Genomic DNA, 21,629 nt, shown 5'->3' with positions numbered 1-21,629 from the left:
CAGCCTATCACATCCTATGTAACATTAATGCACAATCTATCGTCGACTGCAGGCTCCCTACCGCCCATGTATCTGCCCTTCACACTTCTCAGTACTGTTACATACAACTAAGTCATGCCTTTCACATATATCCAACAGCATGTTGCCTGTGCACCCGTCCACATCCTCTATGTGTGCATTCATGTCTCCTAGCATAATTATCTCGCACCCTCCTTCTAGCTCATAAATGTCACTTGCTATGCATTCTATGACCTTGTTTTCCTCTCTGGCATTTGCTCCTGTCCATAGGTATACAAAGCCAACAAGTGTCTGCTCTCCTGCCGCTTTCCCTTTTAGCCATAAATGCTCCTTTATTCCTGTTTGACTATGTCGATCCATACTTTCATGAATTAATGCCCCAATTCCACCCCACTTTCTGCTGCCGTCTGTTCTATTGCAATATTCTCACGAATGGTCAGGATTACAGGGTATTCGCTACATGTCCCTAAGATGCGTCTCCACAAACTTGTACACCATGAGCTCCTCTTGCCTCAGCTACTCGTCCATTTCCTCCCATTTAAGCCTGTTCCTGTCACCTTGCAGAAATAGGATGAACTTCGAACATCTTAAAATAGGCAAACTTCTTTTGAGGGCGCCATCTGATGACAACTGCAGGCACTTAGCATAGTCAGCCATGGCGCCCTTACATCACCATCTAGACAGCACGCTCATCTCGGACACCACGAACCACGCCAATGCATTGCTCTCAGCACTGCGTGTGCTGACGCTCATAACCACGCTATGGCCCGACCTTCTTGGGATTTGTTTATAATTATAGATATTATCCACCAGGAATGTTCTGGGAATTTGTGAAATTATTTTTGTTGCTCAAGCTGTCTGTCGATCCATCTCAGAAGAATTTAAACGAGATGGCTAACGCAGCTGCACGAGGACTTACTATCCATGCACTACACGGCCAGGACCATAACAACATACAAGAGGAGAACAGGGACCAATTACTTGCATATAATGAAATCACGAAGCATTACTGTATGAAAAGAGGGGAATTCCCAATGCCACACGCTAAGCTCAATAGAGCTCAAGCGGCGACTCTGAGGTTGTTACAGACAAGAACTTATCAGAGTTCCAGAAAGAGAGGTACCGATCAATTGCGAGAAGTGTAATGGCATCATTACTCGGGATCATATGGTTTGGCAGTGTCCTGCGTCTTTCACAGACTGTGACAAAAAGGGAGACTGGTGGCGGCGAGTGCTTCACAGTGGAGTTCTTTTAGATCAAGCACAGGCCGTCCAGAAGACCCATGATATGGCGGTAAGGTTAAACCTTACTGTCCCGAAGTCGGAGCCACCTGTGTCAACCTAAGGGTTGATCTCCAGACCTGAGTAAAGTTCATATCATACCATACCATAAAATCTCCAATTAACTAAATTCGCGATTTAACGAAGTTTTGCGCTGCAAGTACAACTTTGTTATATAGGAGTTCGACTGTATAGTATCTCAAATTATTTTTCCAAGATGAGTAATCAACACCATGAACCACACCGATGCATTGCTCTCAGCACTGCGTATGCGCTCATAACCACGCTACTATGGCCCAATGTTCTTGAGATTTGTTTATAATTATACTAGATAATATCCACCACCACCAATAAAAATAATTTCACCAATTTGTAAAATTACTGTTATTACTCAAGCTTTAACATCTCGAATTTACGAAATTCTCAATTTAACGAAGTTTTGGGCTGCAAGTACAACTTTGTTATATAGAACTTTGACAGTATAGTATCTCAAATTATTTTTCTGAGACGAGTAATGAAAACGTAGTGTTACATATTTGCCCTAAGGACTGCCACCATGAGAGCAACAATGATAATTTTAGGGCGACAATTACACAAAAGTATACACATGTTCAGCTCATCCTTAGAGAAAGACCGTTATATAAATCAGACAAAGCAGAATGTGCTGTTAGAGCATTTTATTTTAATAGAAGCAAGACATACACAGTTACCAAGCTGAAATGGAAAAAGACTTCCAGAATGCCTACAAACCAATAAACCAGCCACAGATTTTTGTCAATAACCCCAGTTCTGTCAAAAAGTAGAAACCACAGCCATCCATCTTTTCTTTGACCAATTAACAAATGACCAAATACCATAAAATCCCGCACATCAAGACAGCTTTCTTTTTACTCTCCTGTAAAGATTACCCTTTGTGCTATATGAGAGTAAAGACAATTGTTAACCCTTTTACAATGTTCTAAATAGTAGGAACAAATTATTCATTTAAATAGAAACAGAGGGCATCCAGAGGGCACCAGAAGCTTCATGGAAAAGAACAAAGTGTGACACGAACGTGTCCATGATGCAAGCACTACGTGTATCCCGTGCAGACAAAATTTCTTTTTTCCTTCTCTACCACCACTGTACTGTCTCGTGCATTAATGTTCGAGATGTATAATATGCAGGGTTTTATGGTACCGTCATGCAATAGACAGTTGTATCTACAGCACGAGCTGTTTTGCCTTCTTCAGTGAAAACCAACAAGTGCCAAGGGCAGAAGTGCTTAATGCGTACAGAGAAAAACAATGTACCAAAACAGGCATTGATGCACCAAAAAATAAAAATTAAAAATGAAAGATTCACAATCCAACACTACCAGGCTACAATAAAGACAGACTAAGTATCGAGGCACGAACACCGGGAAATGTAACAAGCACGACTCTTGTGCAACTCCTAGGCACAGTGAGCAGTGCAGGAGACCGCTGGGCACAAGATTGAACACTGCGTGCCCCGCATTGCACAACAAGATGACCAGCTGAAGTGACTTGTGTGCAGCACTCAGTGCATGCACATATAAATGCAATTGAAGCAGAATGCAGCAAGTTGAGACCAATAAAGTTGCTTAAGAACTCCCAGGCAGAAATATTGTGCTGCTAGGACTCCTTGAGATTCCATATCGTATTTGCAGAAGAACAAAAATGCAACTCCAACCACCGCGATAAATATACAAGGTAAAAAAAGAGTCACTTCTTTGAGGTGTGAGGATTATGTAAGTAAAAACACCACCAATCAAAATTTTAAGGTGGTCTGAAAACAGCTGCAAGAAAGCAGAAGATGCCAGTCCCTTTTAACGGTGGCCACAGCCCCAAGTACCATGGTAGGAAATTGTGGAAGAGCCATGAGCTGAGGCTCCTACATTTAGCATCACTTGAGAACAAGCTGTTCACATGCTTACTGAACACTTCGAAACTTGAAATTCACAAGAATTGTTGAACATCTTTGTGGCCTCAGCATGCGGCCAGGAATGTGACCACACATTCTGCACCGATATGTACAAGCAGAACAATGTCCCCCTCAAGCAAAATGAAAGAAAACACCGAAATTGCTTTTCAGAGGCCACGGTGGCTTAAAGGGCTCCTCATCAGGTCTGGCCATTTTGAGCTGACAAGCGCAAAGCATACAATGCGTGATAACGATCGTGTCTGCAAAGTATTATGTCGCTATGCGCCATGGAAATTTATGAAACTTCAAACCGAATGCCGTTTTCCCTTCTCCTCACAGCTGCTATGCTCCAAGTCAGAGGATGACGTACACATGCTAGTGCGCCTACATACACATGTTTGCGCTGTGACGTCGCTCGTGGTAAGACATGACTTCGAGATTTATTCAAGCCAATATCTGTTATTTGTGTAATATGTTGCTAGAATCAACGAATTAAAGCTTAGAGAAATAATAAAACACAAACCGAATGTCTACATGGTTTTGTTTTACTTCGCAATGCAGCAAGAGGGATGTACTTCCGTTTCGTCTGCTTGTTCTCACGTCATGCAGTCGGGTGCACAGACACCGAAACTATGTTATTTTCTACCGTGTTCCAGCATGGAATCATGCTCTGTGATCCGCTTGTGTCTGCCTCAGTATTCATGTAACACAGACACGTACCACTAGTCAGGTGTCCACGTGCACAGCACGCAAGATCGTGTGCTGCACAAAATGAGACAATCGCGACAGTGGGAAGTGCATCGTGCTGCAAAAAAAGCGAAGAGAAAAAAATGAAGGCGGGGCTCGTGACGTATGCATCACGCGATCCTCGAGGTCCGGTATGGGAGAACGCAGGGAAGGAATTTCGCTTGTGGAGGTTAGATGGGGCAAGTGGAGAGAGCGTCTATGTTTGCAGTGAAGCTCACCTCCTGAAATCATCGGTTCGCGACACTGAAATATTTCTATCTCGACTATTAATGAGCTGCGTTGGAAAAATTTTGCAGCAGAATGCTCCCTAGAGGACATGTAACAACGTCCAGCATATAACAAAAATTTGCTATGAGTCCTGACGAGGGGCCCTCTAATGCATGCACCCCGCACAGAAGTGTTCAATGAAACTTTATGCTCAACAGAAAAGCTTTGCAAACTAAGATTTCATATTTGAATTCATGTCAAACAAGTAATTGTTGTTTAAGAATCACCCTAAGAAAAGTTCGCACCATTTGGGTCTTATCTTGTCCACAAACAATGATTGTCACCCATCTTGCATGCCCTTCCTTTGTTTAACGCTCTACATCCTGTACTTTCAGGTCAACAACGGCTTGCATGTTATTGCGTGACAGGCATTCTTGAAAGAAAAGTAGGAAGCACAGATTTTACAAGGAAACACAAGCAAGACAGATGACGATTAATATTTGGGGACAAGATGCATCCAAAAATTTGTCAAATTTTTTGGGGGTTATGAATTCGGTGTTCCCTTTCATATAGCTCACAGCTACACGTACCAATACGTGACTCCATGCATGCACCTACACTCCAATTTTCGTTGCACACATGTTCCAAGAGATTCTGCAAACACTTGCACTAAGTTAAGTATGTACAGGGCAGGACGGCAGCACAGCAGCCCTGTCGTGGCCACGGCACAACTGGCCAGTCCAGAGCCGTGCCTCTCATGCAGTAGGCAGCTTCTCCTTCCATGCAACTGTTTCAAGGATGCCAAGAGGGGCACCCAAGTAGTTTCACGAAAACAAAGTAGGCGGCTTTGAAATGCTGCAAAAGCAGGCAGGGTCAGGGCTCATTCACACCGGCAACTCGCAGAGGCTGCGTGACCATGTCGGTCGCAAATGGTCGCTTTGGTTAAAAACCAAATGTTTTGGGTCAGTCACTTGCTGCTAGATTTTCAGTTGCACGACTGCAGTTGGAAACCTACTAAACCAATCAGCGCCACAAAAGCAGGACATTCTTATTTTACATGGTGATAGCGGGTGAGCGACACATATTGAGAAACTTTTGGTGTGGCAATGAGTAGGCTAGGTTTGCCGGTATAAACATTGCCCGCCGTGAGTCGCTCTTTGGTCGCTAATTGAAGTCAGTTACGCGACCTTCCCTTAGTAGCCGGTGTGAATGAGCACTCAGGCGTAACGGCATACAGTGTGACTGAAGAGTGTTGTGCAGTCGTCCACACGCTGGCCGGTGCTCTGTGTGTGCCTGGAAAGCTGCATGGGCCCACCATTCGTCTGGAACAGTTTCAAGATTCTGCAGGGAGATGCGAAGTTGTGCCTAGTGAAACAGTGCTGGCCACGCCGTGCGTGGTGCCAGTGCAAGAAACACTGTGGATCCGCTGTTGTGACATTGCACCAGACGGCGTGCCCCTACCTGCACACATAAGGAACGCAGGGCATCAGGTTAAAGGAAATGTTACAAATAACATGTGCGGAGTGCATCTCTGCTGCAACTAGAATCAAATCCCTGCCTGACGAATACAAATTCAGTCAAATTTCCGGCACAATAACGTTTCTGATATTTCTCATCTGCATTCATCGTTTCAGTTTTTCTTTTCTTTTTTTATATCTTTGAACACCCTAGTTTAGTGCAGCAAGAAATCAAAACATCTGCATAAGAAGCAAGTGAAAAATACCGTAAAATCCTGCGTATATTACGAACCCGCATATAGTACGAGGTGAAATTTTTGGGACGCAAAATGGAAAAAAAAGTTTTATCCGCATATAATACGAGTTAAGAAAACTCGAGGAAAACATTTATTTAAATTGCACTTCGCACTTCAATCGCTGTTTTCCTCAGCTGCGCTCTCTTCGGATAGTTCCTTGTCGGACATATCTTCCCAGAGGTACTTGTCCTCTGTGCCATCGAGCGTGTTCGAGATGCCGCACTTCTTCAATGCGTGACGCACGAGGTCCTCTGGTATGCTGGTCGTGCGTCTACAATCCACTTGCATAGTGTGGTTGGCAAAGCCCGCTTCAGCCACCCGGTCAGCGTCATTGCAGGCTCACCTGAGTGCATCCAATCTTCGTAACACCGCTTCACTGCGCTCTTGAACGGCTTGTTCACGCAAAAATCTAAAGGCTGCAGCTGAGACCTCCCACCTGGGATAATGACAAGTTCAGTGCCGGATTCGCGTAACAGCCTCTTTACTGAGTCAGCCAAATGGCAACGAAATGCATCCAGCACGAGGATAGACGGGAACGACAACAGTGCGCCGAGCCGCCTACACCAGACGGACTTTATCCAGTCGAGCACAAGATTCTCGTTCATCCAGCCTTTCTCACGGCATCTTACGACCACATTTTTTGGCAGCTCCTCACCTTTAGCCACTGTCTTGCACTTGAAGACGACATAGGGCGGGAGCTTGCATCCATCTGCCGTGCACAGCAACATGACGGTAACTTGCGTTTTCTCATTGCCAGTGGACCAGACATAAACTTGTTTAGAGCCCTTTTTAGAGCACGGTCAGGGGCGATGGCATGTCCACATAAATTGGGGTTTAGTCAGCATTGCCGATTTGCCCTAGCTGGAACTTCTTGGACTTGCGCAGCGAGATAATGTGGCACTGGAAAGCCACAAGCAGCTCTTCAAATGATTCGGGCAGCTTTTATGAAATCGAAGTTCGGGAGCGTAAGGAAAATCCAGCACGGCACATGTAGCGATAAATCCAGTGCTTCCTCGCTTTGAAGGCGGAGCTCGGTAGCCCTTTTTCTTTTGCAGACTCCTTAGCTTTTGCCTGCATAAGCTCCACGCTCACAGCTAGATGCGCGGCTCACTGTTGGCGTATGAACTTCGTCAGGGCAAGTTCGATTTCCGGGAATGTCCCACTCTTCAGGCCGCCAAAGCTTCTGCGCATTCCGCTGCACATGAAAAGGCCTTCCTTCTGTCGACGCCATCCATCAATGCTTCCCTCATTGACGCCAAACTGCCTCCCGGCTGCACCGTTGCCGATGTCCTGTACGGCTAAAATAACCTTTCTCTTGAGAGCAGCAGAGTACTGTTTTCGTGGTACAGACATCTTGGTTCTTCAATGCGGAATAAAAAAAATCCACTTCGCGAAGCGTGGTTTGCACGTGTGCAAACCACGCTTTGCAATAAGGAAGCCCAGCCATAGCCACGCAGCAATAACGAAGTCAAGCCATAGCCATGCAGCAATAATGAAAACAAAACTTCTAGCCCAAATTTCTGACTGAAATTTTTGTTCGGATCCGCATATAGTATGAGGCGAAAATTTGGGACGCTAATAATAGAAAAGAAACCTCATATTATATGCGGGTTTTTACGGTACATGCAAATGAGTCAAGGTGAAGCAAGAAATCGTGGACTCCAGACGAATTTTGCACAAATTTGACTGGCTGTTTCGCACGCCAGCATGGTCAGTCGCCATCGCCGTAATTTTCAGAAGGTAACTTCAACCCTCTTTTCCTTGTAGAAGCATACATCGTTATCATACATGCACAAGAAAAAATGCAATAATATACTATTTGTTGCACCTTTCGAGAGCTCTCACTAGACCTTCAAATCATGTGACACAAATTTTGTGATTGCAACATGCACACTAAAGTGAATCATCGAAAAGTAACTTTGTGAATATTTTTAATTACCTAACTAGACCTTGCGATTTGTTGTGCAACTAGCGTTTACCACCTCAAGTAATCCACCTGAACAGGACATGTTGAACTATATGTTTCTTGCAATTTTAAAAAATATCTCTTTGATCTAGAAAGAAAGACATGTATACTATGAGAGGGTTTTTGCTCGCAAAGGTTGCTCTAAGAGCCACGTGACAGATGCAACACATTAGAAGCGCCCATCAAAAGGCCTCATACCTGATAAGGCACTTAGACACGCTCGTACTTGGCCTTGTTGATATTTGAGGCCAGACAGAAGGACAACAGCACTCCAACAAGCTGGAAAAAGCAAGAAAAAAATATATGTATGTATTTTCTCACTGTGCAAATTTCGCCACTAATTTTTCTTTGTGCTGCAGGTAACCTTAAGGGAAGTGGCAAATTCACAGTTAAGCATCCTAATTTAATCATGATCTGTGCTATGGGACAACAACTTAAGTGCAAATGTGACGTTTCCACAGCACAATATGCAGCCCACAAAGCTGTCGGCAATCAACAGCGCAGGGATCTTAAAAGGCCCCTGAAACACCTTTAGAACACAGTAAAAGAATGTTGCCGAGCTATCGTAGGTGCTGCTGTGAGCATGCAAGTGAAATATTACTGCAATGCACGCAGGATAGAATTTACTATATACCGTATTTGCATGATTCTACCATGCCACTGATTGTAACATGCAGTTATATTACCGCCCAAATATTTAAAAAGAACAAAGAACTTGTTGCTGATTCTACTTCAAACATCAAGTAACGAAACATGAGTCGACTCATACCCTGTTGGAACGATATTGTGGAGAATACAATGGCACACAGACACGCCCACAGCTGAATCTTAGTGGCTAGTAGCTAGAGTCCAACAACACCTCCTTTTCGCAGTCTGCCGAGAAAGTCATTTTCAGTTCCATTTAATGCATTAGCAATGCCTTACTTGTGGAGGCTCGCGCAACGATCATCTGCGGTAGGGCACAATGTACCCACCTTGCGATGTCTCCGAAAGTCACTTTCTAGCCACACGTTCGATGACATCGTGGCTAGCTACCTGGCATTGCCCTTTTTCTTTTTTAGTAAGAATCACTTTCATTTTTGATGTTGAGTAGAATTAGTTAAGATTGTTATGCGCATGCAAATTTGAATGCATCTTGTATTTTTAAAAAAGTGTGCGTTAAAATCGTGCAAGCATGGTGTATACTGTCAAACACAGTGAAAAATCGCTTGCTCTCGCTTCCACAGTGTTGCCATGCAGTGTCATCGAAAGTAGCTGGCCCACCAACACTATTGGCTGATTTCATGATGATGAGAGCACTCTCTGTAATACATAATTGCTAATCTTGATTTAAATAAATCAAAAATATATATATCTGCGATCTCAAAAAGACTGGCAAATAATTTCATCCTTGCACTGCGTGCACCTGTGTCTGGTCCATGTGGCCAACTCCAGCCAGCTCATTCAGTTCATCTGTCAGCCGTAGGGAGTTCGCAATGGAGGAAGCATTTGATGGTGTACAGTGACAGCTCGTTAATTCGAACTTCAATAATTCGAATTTATGCATAATTCGAACTGTACGATTTGGTCCGGCTAAGCTCCACAGCAGTCTATGTATAAAAAAGTTTGTTAATTCGAACGTGAGAAGCTTCCCTCACGGATAATTCGAACTAAGCTCGCCTAGCACACGGCCAGAGACGGCCGCCTACGGCCGCCTACTGCCTACACACAAGGCTGTATTGCCTCCGAAATGGAGAGAACGGCGAGAGAAGGCAAAATCGGAAAAAAATCTAACCGACGCGGGGTCAGCCAGAAGGCAGCGGCGGCTGCCGCCTGTCCGTTCTACGTAACCTCCGAGACCTTTTACCCGTTGCGAATCTCGGAGGCTTTGCAAATCTTGTACAGCTGCTATTGTTGTGCGGAGATGGCACGGCAAGCGCCAAAACACAGCGAATCAAGTACGTCGCAGCTGCGCTTGCAATCAAGAACCAACGAATCAGGGCCCTCGCCACCTTCACATGTTCAGCGTCTTTGTCTTGGCAGTCTTCATCGGTTGTGCACCTCTGTTTTGAGCTTAGGAGGTATCGGCCGTCGCGATTCAGTGTGATGGTGTTAAGTCTCGGCTAATGTTCGTTTCGGTGGACATCGGTGGTGTGGCACAGTCGGACCCAGAGCTTCAACTTGAAGATTGCGTGTGCCCGCGGCAAACGCCATCACTTTCTGACACACAAAATTTCTGACATGCCCTACTGCTTCTAAATCGCAGTGTACTGTTGCTCTCCTTCACTTTCGTTAGTTCGAACTTTCATTTATTCGAACTGAAGCGGCTTCCCCTTGCGGTTCGAATTAACGAGCTTTTACTGTATGACACTGCATTTAATCGCAAGGTTGTTGCATGCGCCAAGGAACATGGCAAGCGAGCAGCCAGCCACAACTTTGGTATCGACGACAAGTGCATATATCGGTGGTTGAAGCAGATAAAGGAGCTCATCAAAATGAACAAATTGAAGACGGCATTCTGTGAGAAAGCGTGCAAGTGCAAGATTTTGTACAAACGTACTAAGTCGTTAGAGTACGTCCTTCTGATCATTAAATGACACATCTAAGTGATCCGTGTAAAGTGTGTAATTTATTATAAGGTTTTAAAAATGTACATTGCTGCCGATGGTAGCACACTGCTCGGCGTAATTTTCAGCCGTCCCTACCCATATGACATAAATCACCCAATTGACGTCAGTAGGGCCAGCTATCCGATTGGCTGCCCAGGGCGCGTCTTCGATAATTTTTCCACCTTTATGGTGAACAAATGATGTTCGTAATAGTTGGAATGCTAGTTAATTTGTTTCTATAAAAAGAAAGTAACAAAAAGAGAATGCACAAGAACAATTTCACACTACACTTGAGCACTTCCGGCACACAGCAAGCGTCGTCTGCTTGTGCTACATCATGCTCCGTCTTGACGAGAGCTCCGCGGTCAGTGTCGGTCTGTCTTTCCGTCAGCACCATGAATTGCCTTTTTGTGTTGTGGCCTGCAAGTGTAGCGACTGGCACTATGTCAAGCTGCGACCTTGTGTCCCTTTGCAAGGCAGCAGACGAGTGGAGTGGCTGCAGCGCATTTGACTGTCACTATCTGATGACCGGGGTTGTTGGAGAAGTATGGGAGAGGCCTTTGCCCTGCAGTGGGCGTAACCAGGCTGATGATGATGATGATCTGATCGGCACCAGAATTTGCGTGTCTGCAGCTGTCCCTTTAGACAGGAGGATTACTACCACAATATAGCATTTCGCGAGTCTGGTATTCGGGTAAACGGAAACAAGGGGACAGGGCCTGGCCGTGTGACCTTGCCGTTTCACGTATAAGCACAAGTGCAAACGTGAATGATCTGCACGGTGCAGCCACCTGGTGGCACAGAGCTCATCCAAACACAGTAGCAGTAACGAAGTGTATTTTTCTTTGCTGCTGGTGTAAATTTTTTGCAGGAGCGTAATTGTTAGCATGCTGTTTTTGTAAATGTCTAAAATGTTTTACACTTGGTTAGAGCAATATTAGCTCTTTGTTTGGCTGGTTGAGCTCCGCAGGAACGGGTGGATGGACCGTGCAGACTGATCAGGCCGCTCGCGTACGTCTACGCTAAAGTTGCTTCATCAGCTTGAGTTTATGCCTCCACCTATCCGCCGAAAGGCCCAGCCCGCCTGTGGTTACTGGAATACCAGAAAGGTTTGGCACTGCGACAGAATGCTCGCAAGGCATGCTGCTTCGATAGCTCTTGCGTGGGGTCGACTTCCAAGCAGCTGCCAGAGAGGTTGGAGAGGCTTCGGCGCTCGCTCCTAGAGAACCGGAAGTAGATGACACGACGTGCCATCATGATGCAGAGCCAATGAAGGCGGAACTTAGCACCAATCACTCAGCGAATGAGTTGAGGAGAAAATACATGGCTATGGAGGAGGGTAACTTGTAATCGTCCGTAGCTCTCTTAATACGAGACGCTTCACACAAATTGTGGTGCGAATGATTAACTTTAGCTGTACCCTACGCGTCTACAAAATTTGTCCGAACCGTTTCAGGGGCCCTTTAAACCGAATGGCCCAGTCCCGTGTAAGGACCGTACCTTGTCAAAACTGCAAAATGAAGGGCAACCCTTACATGAGCCTACACGGTACTTCTTTAAAATGCGGTCAACAACAAGCTAACACCTCATTGTGATCTGCTAGCCTCCTGGTTAGCTCGGACGGCAAAGCGATCACCCCGGAAATCCCAAGTTCATTTGCCTGACCAGGACAAGTTTTTCTTCATCTACCAAGCTTTCTTTCTTTCTTCCTTTGTAGCGTTGTGCTACTGCTGGGTGGATGACAATTCATCCCTTCTGTTTATTTCCAGCCATATGCAAACTGGTATGTACTCTGCCAGCCTAAGGCACCACCTCTTTGTAACTGCTTTTATGCTTTTCTGCGACCGTACAGCTTAATTTTATGCACCAAAGAATAGTATGTGTTTGTAGGGAGTATAGACTCCTTAGTCAAGCCTTTATAATGGCTTTACGTGTGTGCCTCCAAGCATTTCTGTTATGTGGATAAAAACTCGATATAATTTGATTTGATATTAGTTTTCAAGTAATAGCAAAATCAAAGAGGACAAAAAATGGTGTCGCAAAGCTTTCTATTTGTAACCTCACCTGAAAGAATGCAAAGCCGACAGCACCACCTGCGATGGCACTCAGGTTTGTGTCCAAGAAACGAATAACCTTCACGTAGCAGCCCTGCAGAAACAACACAGTCCAAGCACAAGTTTCACCTCAATCTGCTCCCCACGGGTTGCACGTCTCCAACAGACGCCAATCAATAAGCGAGACACACACAGTGCATGCAGCTCGCTTTTGCAAGAAAACACAGGACAAGCAAGCTTGAACTGGAAATATGGACCAGCCATATTTTAATACTTGGAATGAATTGGTTTTGACACTATACTTTTCCAAATTATTTATAGTTCTTAGTCTACAACGCTGTAACTAAACGATTAAAAATGTGCTGTGAAAACCTAAAAAATGTTTAGCTTAATGACAACATGGTGGTGGAACAACAATTGCTGTGTCACATCCGCCACAACAATTGCATATCAGCTGTCTCACTTCTTTCTTTATTCTTTTTTTGCCAACAACGTTCTGACCAAAGCACAGTGGCAGCGCTTATTATATAAGCTCCCACAGTGGCAGCGCTTATTAAGGTACAGTAAATGCATCAAACGTACATCTCCTGTTAATAACACCTATTTCTGGTCTGCCTTACAAACATTTTAAAGCAGAAGCAGTTTTCCATTTGCAATTGTTGTGGAGTCGTTTAATAAATACAGACTGTCAAACGCGCTATAGACCATATGAAGAACAACATGCTGTGGTTCTTAGCCCTTTCAGCACTATTGATGTACCAGTACGTTTCCACATTTTGGTCCTGCCAAGTTTTTTTTGACCTTCTTTGTGTCAGATAGGAATGTGAGGATCACACCAAGAGAACATTTACCATTATCCTTGTCAGTTATTTTTTTTTTTTCATTTCTTCACAAAATACCCAAGAAAAGAAAAAAACATGAAACTGAAAGGGTTGATAGACAGTGATACAGTGATACCAGAGAGTGAAGGCAATGAACATTAGGTAAATAAACTTCCCTTCTGTGAGGGTAAAGTTAGCTGATTTCGTCTTTCTCTCATTGCTAGAGTCGGAGGCATGCTATGTTTTTCCTCCTGAAATATCGGGTGTGTGCTCCAATTTTTATGTTTAGAAGCTCTAATGTCATGTCATGTCTAGGTTAGTTTTATACTTCAAACCCATAAAAAAGTGGGTGCACATTCGATTTGCAGGCATTTTAAAATTGGGACAAGTACTGCTAATGAATCAGTAACACATGTGTTCTAGCATTTTTCCTGCCTCTTGTTTAATTCTACCTGCCAGATAATCCGACCAACTTCGTCAATACCGTCAGGGTCAAAGGAAGTCAACTGTACTCTTAATTTTGGTGGCGTAGCACAAAGGGGGGTTGAAAACGTGCAGAGGTAAAGAAGCATTGCAATAAAAACAGTACTATGCACTGTGGCTTAGCCGTTCACTATGTACAAACTCGGCAACATGGATCGCAAGACTGCCACCACCAAGCATCCATCTGTCGCATCTCAACTACAGTCTAGTCTGTGGCAAACCTAAGTGGGGGGAGCGTAATTGCAGGGATGCACATGGCTACCTCTAGATGCAGAGTGGGGTCTTCTGCATTGCAGATGGCACGGCTGGAACAGCAGCTCTTGGGGTAATGGTTGTTTTTCTTGTAGAAATCAGTCTCAGCCCAGTCGTCCGGATTATTCAGGCCACAGCATGTCAACTGCAAATAGATTTCAAGCTTCAGGTATCATACTCATACAGGCCTGTGGTTAGCAAAAAACCTACACCCCACTGAAGATGAGAAAAGCAGCACAAATGAAGCAAGAGAAGGACGGCGATGCTCATATGTCAGCACAATGTCTGCATTGCTGCTGTTGCAATGAAGTACCCCTTTCAACTATCAACAGTATTTTCCGGTTTGTAAGTCGCGTTTTCTTTATGAAGTTTGTGTCTGTGCGTCTTGTCGAACGGTGCGAATTATATACAGTCAAAATCGGATTGGACGATATGGCCTCGTCCTTTGTATCGAGCGTTCATCAAATGACACTCCACTGCGCATCACCTTCTGCCATGCACAGCAACTACACTTCAATGCACTTGTTGCTGTTGTTGCTGTGCACTTCGCGTGAGTCATTGCAGTCTTGCTAACCACGGCGCCGCATGCAAAGAAAAGTCGACGAAATGATGACGCGAAGTCCAATCTAAGTGCAGAGCAGTTGAATTTGCAGTGGAGCATGGAAACCTAGAAGCAGGGAGGGAATTCAAAGTCGGCGAGAAAATGATTGGCACAAAGCCTCCAGTGTGCTCCACCAGCGAATCGGAAGACAACAGTAATGTGTCAGTGAAACACCAACCTGAAGTTGCTGCATTGTTTGTAAGCAACTTGGAGGAGGACCACTTCGATGGTTTTGACGAAACACCGTCACATAAGCTATCAATAGCACTGTTCATGCTATCGGAATAAAGTGCACACCTTAAAGCGATTGTGTAGACTTTGGAAGGCGCTTTCAAGCTTGTCAGCACTGCCTACCGTGGGATGCATGCAGATGCAGGAGCCGCTGCAAGCATGTATTTTCGTCACACCTGCTCATAACCTGACCCTCAACGAGTTTTTAAATCTTTTACCGAATGAGCAGGTGCGTCTTATATGCATCTTATATACACCGGTGCGACTTACACAAAGCTGCGACTTGTCAACTGAAAAAAAATATGGTATATCGAACCTCGATGTACTCAACACAGATATAATGAATGATTGAATATAATGTAAATCTAGAATGTTTCTCAACGGTGTCAATGTGTAATGAATACATGATTATAACAAGTACCAGGATATAACAAAAGCAAGTTTCTTATAACAAGGTAACAATATGTTGAGGGAGCCTGCTTGATTTCACGATGTCAAAAGCTATTTCACTCATGACTTCCTTACTGCTGCTGCAAAAAGAGTGGTTGGCCATCAGCACTGTGTTTTCTTTGCTTTGCTTCCACTTCACCTTGTGTGCTACTGTTTTACCCAAGTGTAAGTAGACTACAAACTGGCTCAGTTCAGTATTATATCCACACACTCCACTCATTCTTTTGGCAGTGCTGAAGCTGTTTCTTCCCACTGACAGTGATGCAAAGGCGAAGGCCTATCTATTAAAAAAGCAGGCTCTGTTGCATAGGATGGACAAGGTCCTCAGACAAGAGACACAGCACATCTTCCTGGCGTTAACTTAGAACAAGCAGAAGTTCCTCGCTCGCAGCCAGTAATTGCTCGTCCCATACTTCGTTTTCCTTTTATTCCTAATATGAAACGCTTCCTGTTTCTACACTCCCGGCCTGAGATGTGCCTTAGGCGCAGTTCTTAAATGTTAGAACTTGCGCAGTTCACGATATTGTCGAAGTTGCACTACAATAAATACACATTGTGTGCAACCATAATGTCAACAACAGGTGGCCTACGCGCACATCGCACAATTAACAGCCTGTAGATGGTTAACTTATGAAAATCAATACAAGCTTCTACTCTGACAGCACTAGCACTTGCCTTGTCTTGGACAAAGTCCACTGTCTCATCAGCCATGCCACCATTGCCGCTGTAGTGTGCTAGGGAGGAATTCATGCCACGGCCGATGCCCTCGCGCACCTGCCGGATGTACATGTATCCCACTATGCCAGCCGTCAGCTCCGCCACAAATACCAGCACCAGCAGAGAGCCAAACTGAAACAACAACCAGAACTCGCTCAGCATTGTTCACCCATTTCATACTAAACAGTGATAAATAATAGACATATGCTAATCACTTCAGAACGACTTAGCATGACTATTATAAAATTTATGGTAAAAGCTTTGTTGCTGTGCTAAAACAAAAAACAAAAAAAACAACAAGACGAGAACAAGAGAGAAATACTTATCTCAAGTGTACAATCCAATGACAGATTTTCAATGTTCATCCTTAATATATATAAACAAGGAAACTGCATGAACACAGACACTACCATCGTAGGTTGTCTCAAACTCACACAGGCAACTGCTAGACAAAGGCCATATTCATAATGGATCGCTTTTGTAGATAATTTCACTTTTGCATGACGCCTCACTGCAGTGACAAACATTCTGCCCACTGGCTTACAACATTATCAATCCAGAATATAGCCCCAATAGCACGCCATAAAAGTTATTCATGAGTCACAAAATCTTTTTATTGAGGTCTTACTTCATGAATGGATATATCACCAAAGGTGGCAAACAGCTTAATAAAATGGAATTGTGCAGAAACCATTGACAATAATTGCCAACATAAGTGAATTGCCGAAACGCTTCTAGAGAGCTATTTGTTTTATTAAAAGAATAATAGACTAGAAGACATATAGTATTTATTGCAGTGAAAATATTTATGCAGTGTTTGTTGTTTCATTGCGTAATTGCATAAGCAACAGATCTATTAACCAGTTCATCTGTAGTGCGAATGCTGGAGTGTAAGTCGTCCTGCACTTTCCAGGGGGAAAGGCTACAGATGACACAAAACTCTTGTGCAACTCCATGTGCATCTCTAAGAGTTAATAGACAGCGTTCAGCAATAATGACGTCACACAACTCGGTCGCATCAGACCACACGCCCTTTGCATCCGTGCCCTCGTACAAGCGGTAGTAAAGTTCAACCACCACCATATACCGAAGGCCGCAAGAGCCAAAGAAAGCTATTCACTTTAAAGTATGTAGTTTTAATTACTGTGCCCGATGAGGCACGTATATGATCAGCAGGGACAACTGCAGCACCTATAACAAAGAAACTTAATAGACTGAGCAGCAGTGTGGGCAACAACTGTTTCATTCTTCGATTTTAGTTGTTTCCTGACACATTCTCTTCCAAGTATGGAATAGTCAAAATATTTATAAGCTGAGGCCAGTCCCTAAAATGAACTTTCCATACATGGCTACATAGAAAATATTTCAGTGTGCGCTTTCGCATCAGCTACAACATTAAATCAGCCATGTCCTCTCTTCCAAAAGAATAGACTCCTTTCAAGGTACTCGCACCTGATATTTTGCAGCTGTTTCAGCACGACCACACCAAGTGCTGGCCACACCAGCACGACCACACCAATACTGTTATGTCACCCACTCAAAAATTTGCCCACAAATGTGAGAGCGAACAGTGCGACTAGAATGAGCCCTTTAATTTATGGGGTTTTACATGCGAAAACCACAATCTGATTATGAGGTAAACTGTAGTGGGGGACTTCGGATTAATTTTGACCACCTGAGTTTCTTTAAAGTGCACCTAAATCTAAGTACACAGCTGTTCTTGCATTTCGCTCGCATCGAAATGCTGCCGCCTTGGTCAGGATTTGATCCCGCAATCTCGTGCTTAGCAGCGCAACGCTAAAGCCACTAAGCAACCATGACGAACCTAGAACGATTTAAGTGAACCAAGTGGTTACAACCATAGCTGACCATTTATTTCCCAATAAATACAATTATGTAAAGTGCTTACGAAAGCAGCAGTGTAATTTCATATTGAAGAATAACACAACTAAGTGACACATAAAGAAGGTGCACCAATGCAGGCTTTCCGAACACCTCTAAACATTCATGTGGCATCTATCCTGTTTTGCTGTGTGCAGCGCCATCTAGCAGCAAACCAGCAAAGTCTGCATGATGTCACCCTCCTACGGTGTGGCCTCTGAGATTTGTAGTGTATCGGTATGTGTGAACGCCGAGAATTAATCCCCCACTGCCTGTGGTCATTTGTGGTGCAGCATCAAAGAGTGCAGCTGCTGTGCTTGAGGAACCTGTGTGATGCAGGTTCATTTCTGCCAAGCATTGAAAAAATGTTAAAGGATTATTATTATTTTATTTTATTTTATTTTTTCACTCAAGAGCGACATAACGAGGCTAGATTGATAGGCCCAAAGTAACTGAAGTAGGGTAAGAACGCTATTCACACTAAATAATCAAGCCCTTTGGATTCCTTTATTCTTCTCACTCAAATGTTTCTCCTGTGCCATGGTTGAAGAAAGCACCGCAATATGGCGCTATTAGAGCTGCTATTGATGTTGACACCTACAGCATTTAATAAACTGTACCACATTTACCTACAGACATTCTAGTCACTCTAATAGTCAGTAATGAGAAATCAAAAGACCATTTAATGCCCACCGGTGTTCTGTGTACTCACAATGTAGAGGAGAACAGACTGGCCCTTGGCTGTGGCCACACAGGCAAGCACTGCCACCAGGAGCACAAGCAGGCCAGTGGCAATGAAGAGCAATGGCATGTGCCGGTTGTAGTCGGTCGAGAGTTTCAGCACATGGTACAGTGACACGTTCATCCATACACCGAGAATGAGCAGCACCAGGCCCGTCACCTGTCAGTGGAAAACGCAAGCATTGGCTCACACATTCACACAAGGGATTCGCAATCTGAACCTGTGCACACTTCGTGCGTACCTATGCGCAGTTCTGCTGCAGCATCCATGAAAGCTTTCTCTAGTCTCTAGTGAAATTTCAAGGTGGTTTCTCTTCAAGCTAAAAAAACAAAGCAAACAAAGGCTTCTTTGCAGGAAGAAATGAAGCCGAACACTCGTGAATGTAAAGACCCCCCCCCCCTTTTTTTTTACTGGAATGTGGGCACTTGAGTGGGTATTTCAAGCAGCATGTTAAGTGACTTTAAACAGTTCACTGGACCAAGTGCAATATACACTTGCCACTTTGCAATATGGCTGACAATGACATGCAGCCGGTATTACTTGTTCAAAGAACTTAACATCTCATGCATGCTAGTTTCAATGGTATGCATGGTTGCAAAAGTACCAAGGCGGATGTAGAGTTATTAATGACCGCAGCCAGCGCTCTCCAAAATCACTACAAAAAATAAAATGTAGGACTGACTTATCTTTCAATCTACAGAGTGTTTCAGCAAACACTTTCAAAAATTTTTAAAAGTTGCCTGTCACGTGTAGCACAATTCTAGTCCATGAGCCTGCCTACTCAAAGAGGTGGACATGACTTGCACAAAGAATTGAAATGCGTAATCGAAGCATTAACAAAAATTCACTGATTCAGTTTTTAACTAATTACCTTATGGCACACATTCCACTTAACAAATTCTAGCCGGTGAGACTGCAAGGCTATTGAAAATAACTGTGTGGATGACACCATTTACGAGATATGCGCTGTCAATCTTGCAGTAAAAATGCACTTTCGTTCCACTTACTTTCTTAACAAAACATAGTTTATGCATAGAGGCACAAAATTTACTGGAACGCCAATGCATTTCTCCGCAATGTTCAGGAATCTCAAAACTGGTGTCATCCTGAGAAGTTCCAAGTGGATCCGCTTTAGAAGCTCCCTGGCTAGAATTTGTAAATTGCAACATGTGCCATGTCTAGTAATTAGTTGGAACACTTAATTAGTGATTTTTTGTAAATTGGTCGATTATGCATTTCAATTTTTTTGCAAGTAATGTTCGCCTCTGCGAGCAGACCAGCTCACGGACTAGAACTGTGATATCTGCCACAGGCAACTCCGCAGGCAAACGTACGCAAAGCGCGGAAGTTACAACTCTCCTGTCCTGGTTGCAACGTCTGAGGGCTGCCACACGGCATATTAAGGTAACCTCATTGCTGGCTTGTCTTCACGTTTTATCTTGGTCACGAAAATGACCCAAAGCTTATGGCACTAGTCCACCAAACGCAATTCCCGAAAAAAAATGGTTTGTTCGTTAAATACGAAAGGTTTGTGACCTTTAATAGATCGATGCAGAACGCTCCAATGTTACCTGCTTCTGTATTCCATGATTGAACGGTTCGGTTTCCCCCTCTGGTAGCACGCGGAAGTGAAACCTGTAGCTGTGCAGACGCGAAATTCTTTTTCCGTCCCGCAATATGGAAGTCGCATACGCGGCACGTTAGAATGAAGCTCCAATGAGACAAATAACATGGTTCGCCATGAGAATGGGAGCACTAGTCCCGAAGTCGCCGAAGCCCACCACACTTCAGCATTTCCTGATCGAGCATATGGCGCTGCAAAAGGCGCACCGAAATCCGCTGGGCACCTGGCCCAACGAATAACAGCGCGACAGAGCAGCACAGCAAGTCCGCAGTTCCATGCGCATACTTTCTTCAAAGCAAAGAGGTTACAGACAATGATGGTAAACAAAGTGATACGGCCTTTACTTACGCCAAATATTATATTGAACGTCATGAGCAAAAACTTCATGAGGTTAATACAGCCTGCTGTTTGCATTAGTTTCCCCATCGTGATGCCTCTCGTCACACGTCGACGACTCTGTGCTCGGGTCAAGTTCGCTCACAGTCACTCACAACTGATGCAGCAACCGCAGTGGTATTGACGGTATGACGCACGAGCTCTGCAGGCGCACAGCGAATTCAGAAACAAATAAAATCCGGCGAGCGCAGCGGCAACAGCAAAAGAGAGTCGGTCGAACCACTCCTGAATGACTCCTGAGACCCTGACGCCTCTGCCCAGCTGATTCAGTAGGGAAGTACAAAGGAGTTTATGAGAGCGAAACTATCACGTTCTATGGCGCACCCATCGCATTACTTACTTTATTTCCGCAAAGGCTTTGTTTCGGTTTCGTTTCTTGTGTCTTTTGCGTCACTACCGCTGTTGTATGTGCGGGCCACAGGACAAACATCCTCCTGTCTGGATGATGCTGTATAATAATTTGGACCATATGAAGGGAGCTGTCAAGAAGTGCCCATACGACGGAGATGAAGAAGTATATGCAACTCATTTCAGCACCTTAATAATAAAGAAAGAGAAATGAAAGTGGACGGAAAGATAACGTGTAGCTGGTGACAGCCGAACTCTCAACCTCCGTACCACCGTGCTCCGCATTACGCCTGCGTTGCGCTGTCAATTGTGGAGTACAACACTCTTAAAGCAGTTGCACACATAGGGATGTATATTTGTCCCACAACGCTAATCATCACCTACCTTGCTTGCGTTTCATTTCTTAAAAACGCTGCGCTCGCTACTTTCCTCTTGAGAATGTTACGTAATAACGCGCATGTCGTTCGTGACTTGGAGGTACCTAAAGTCCCTTTATGAGCGTTATATATGTGGACTTTATCTAGGAAATGCGAGCAAGACAGATGAC

At 44.2% G+C, this 21,629-nt stretch overlaps 1 protein-coding gene across 1 annotated transcript; it reads right to left on the bottom strand.

Annotated features, from left to right (window-relative positions):
• Positions 1-1,960: 1,960 nt before the first annotated feature.
• Positions 1,961-20,996, bottom strand: LOC135918778 (tetraspanin-6-like). Its single transcript, XM_065452475.2, has 7 exons — positions 20,687-20,996; positions 18,685-18,873; positions 16,050-16,223; positions 14,103-14,237; positions 12,547-12,630; positions 8,093-8,173; positions 1,961-5,636 (listed from the first exon to the last, which is right to left on the bottom strand). The coding sequence occupies exons 1-6, from the start codon at positions 20,762-20,764 to the stop codon at positions 8,105-8,107; spliced, it is 729 nt and encodes a 242-aa protein (XP_065308547.1). The 5' UTR covers positions 20,765-20,996; the 3' UTR covers positions 1,961-5,636; positions 8,093-8,104.
• Between the last annotated feature and the right edge of the window lie 633 nt (positions 20,997-21,629).

The sequence above is a fragment of the Dermacentor albipictus genome, chromosome 1 (assembly GCF_038994185.2).
Source record: "Dermacentor albipictus isolate Rhodes 1998 colony chromosome 1, USDA_Dalb.pri_finalv2, whole genome shotgun sequence".
In the NCBI taxonomy this organism is placed as follows: Eukaryota; Metazoa; Arthropoda; class Arachnida; order Ixodida; family Ixodidae; genus Dermacentor; species Dermacentor albipictus.
Note: the sequence above shows the minus strand (reverse complement) of the source record. Positions and strands in the feature narration are given on the sequence as shown.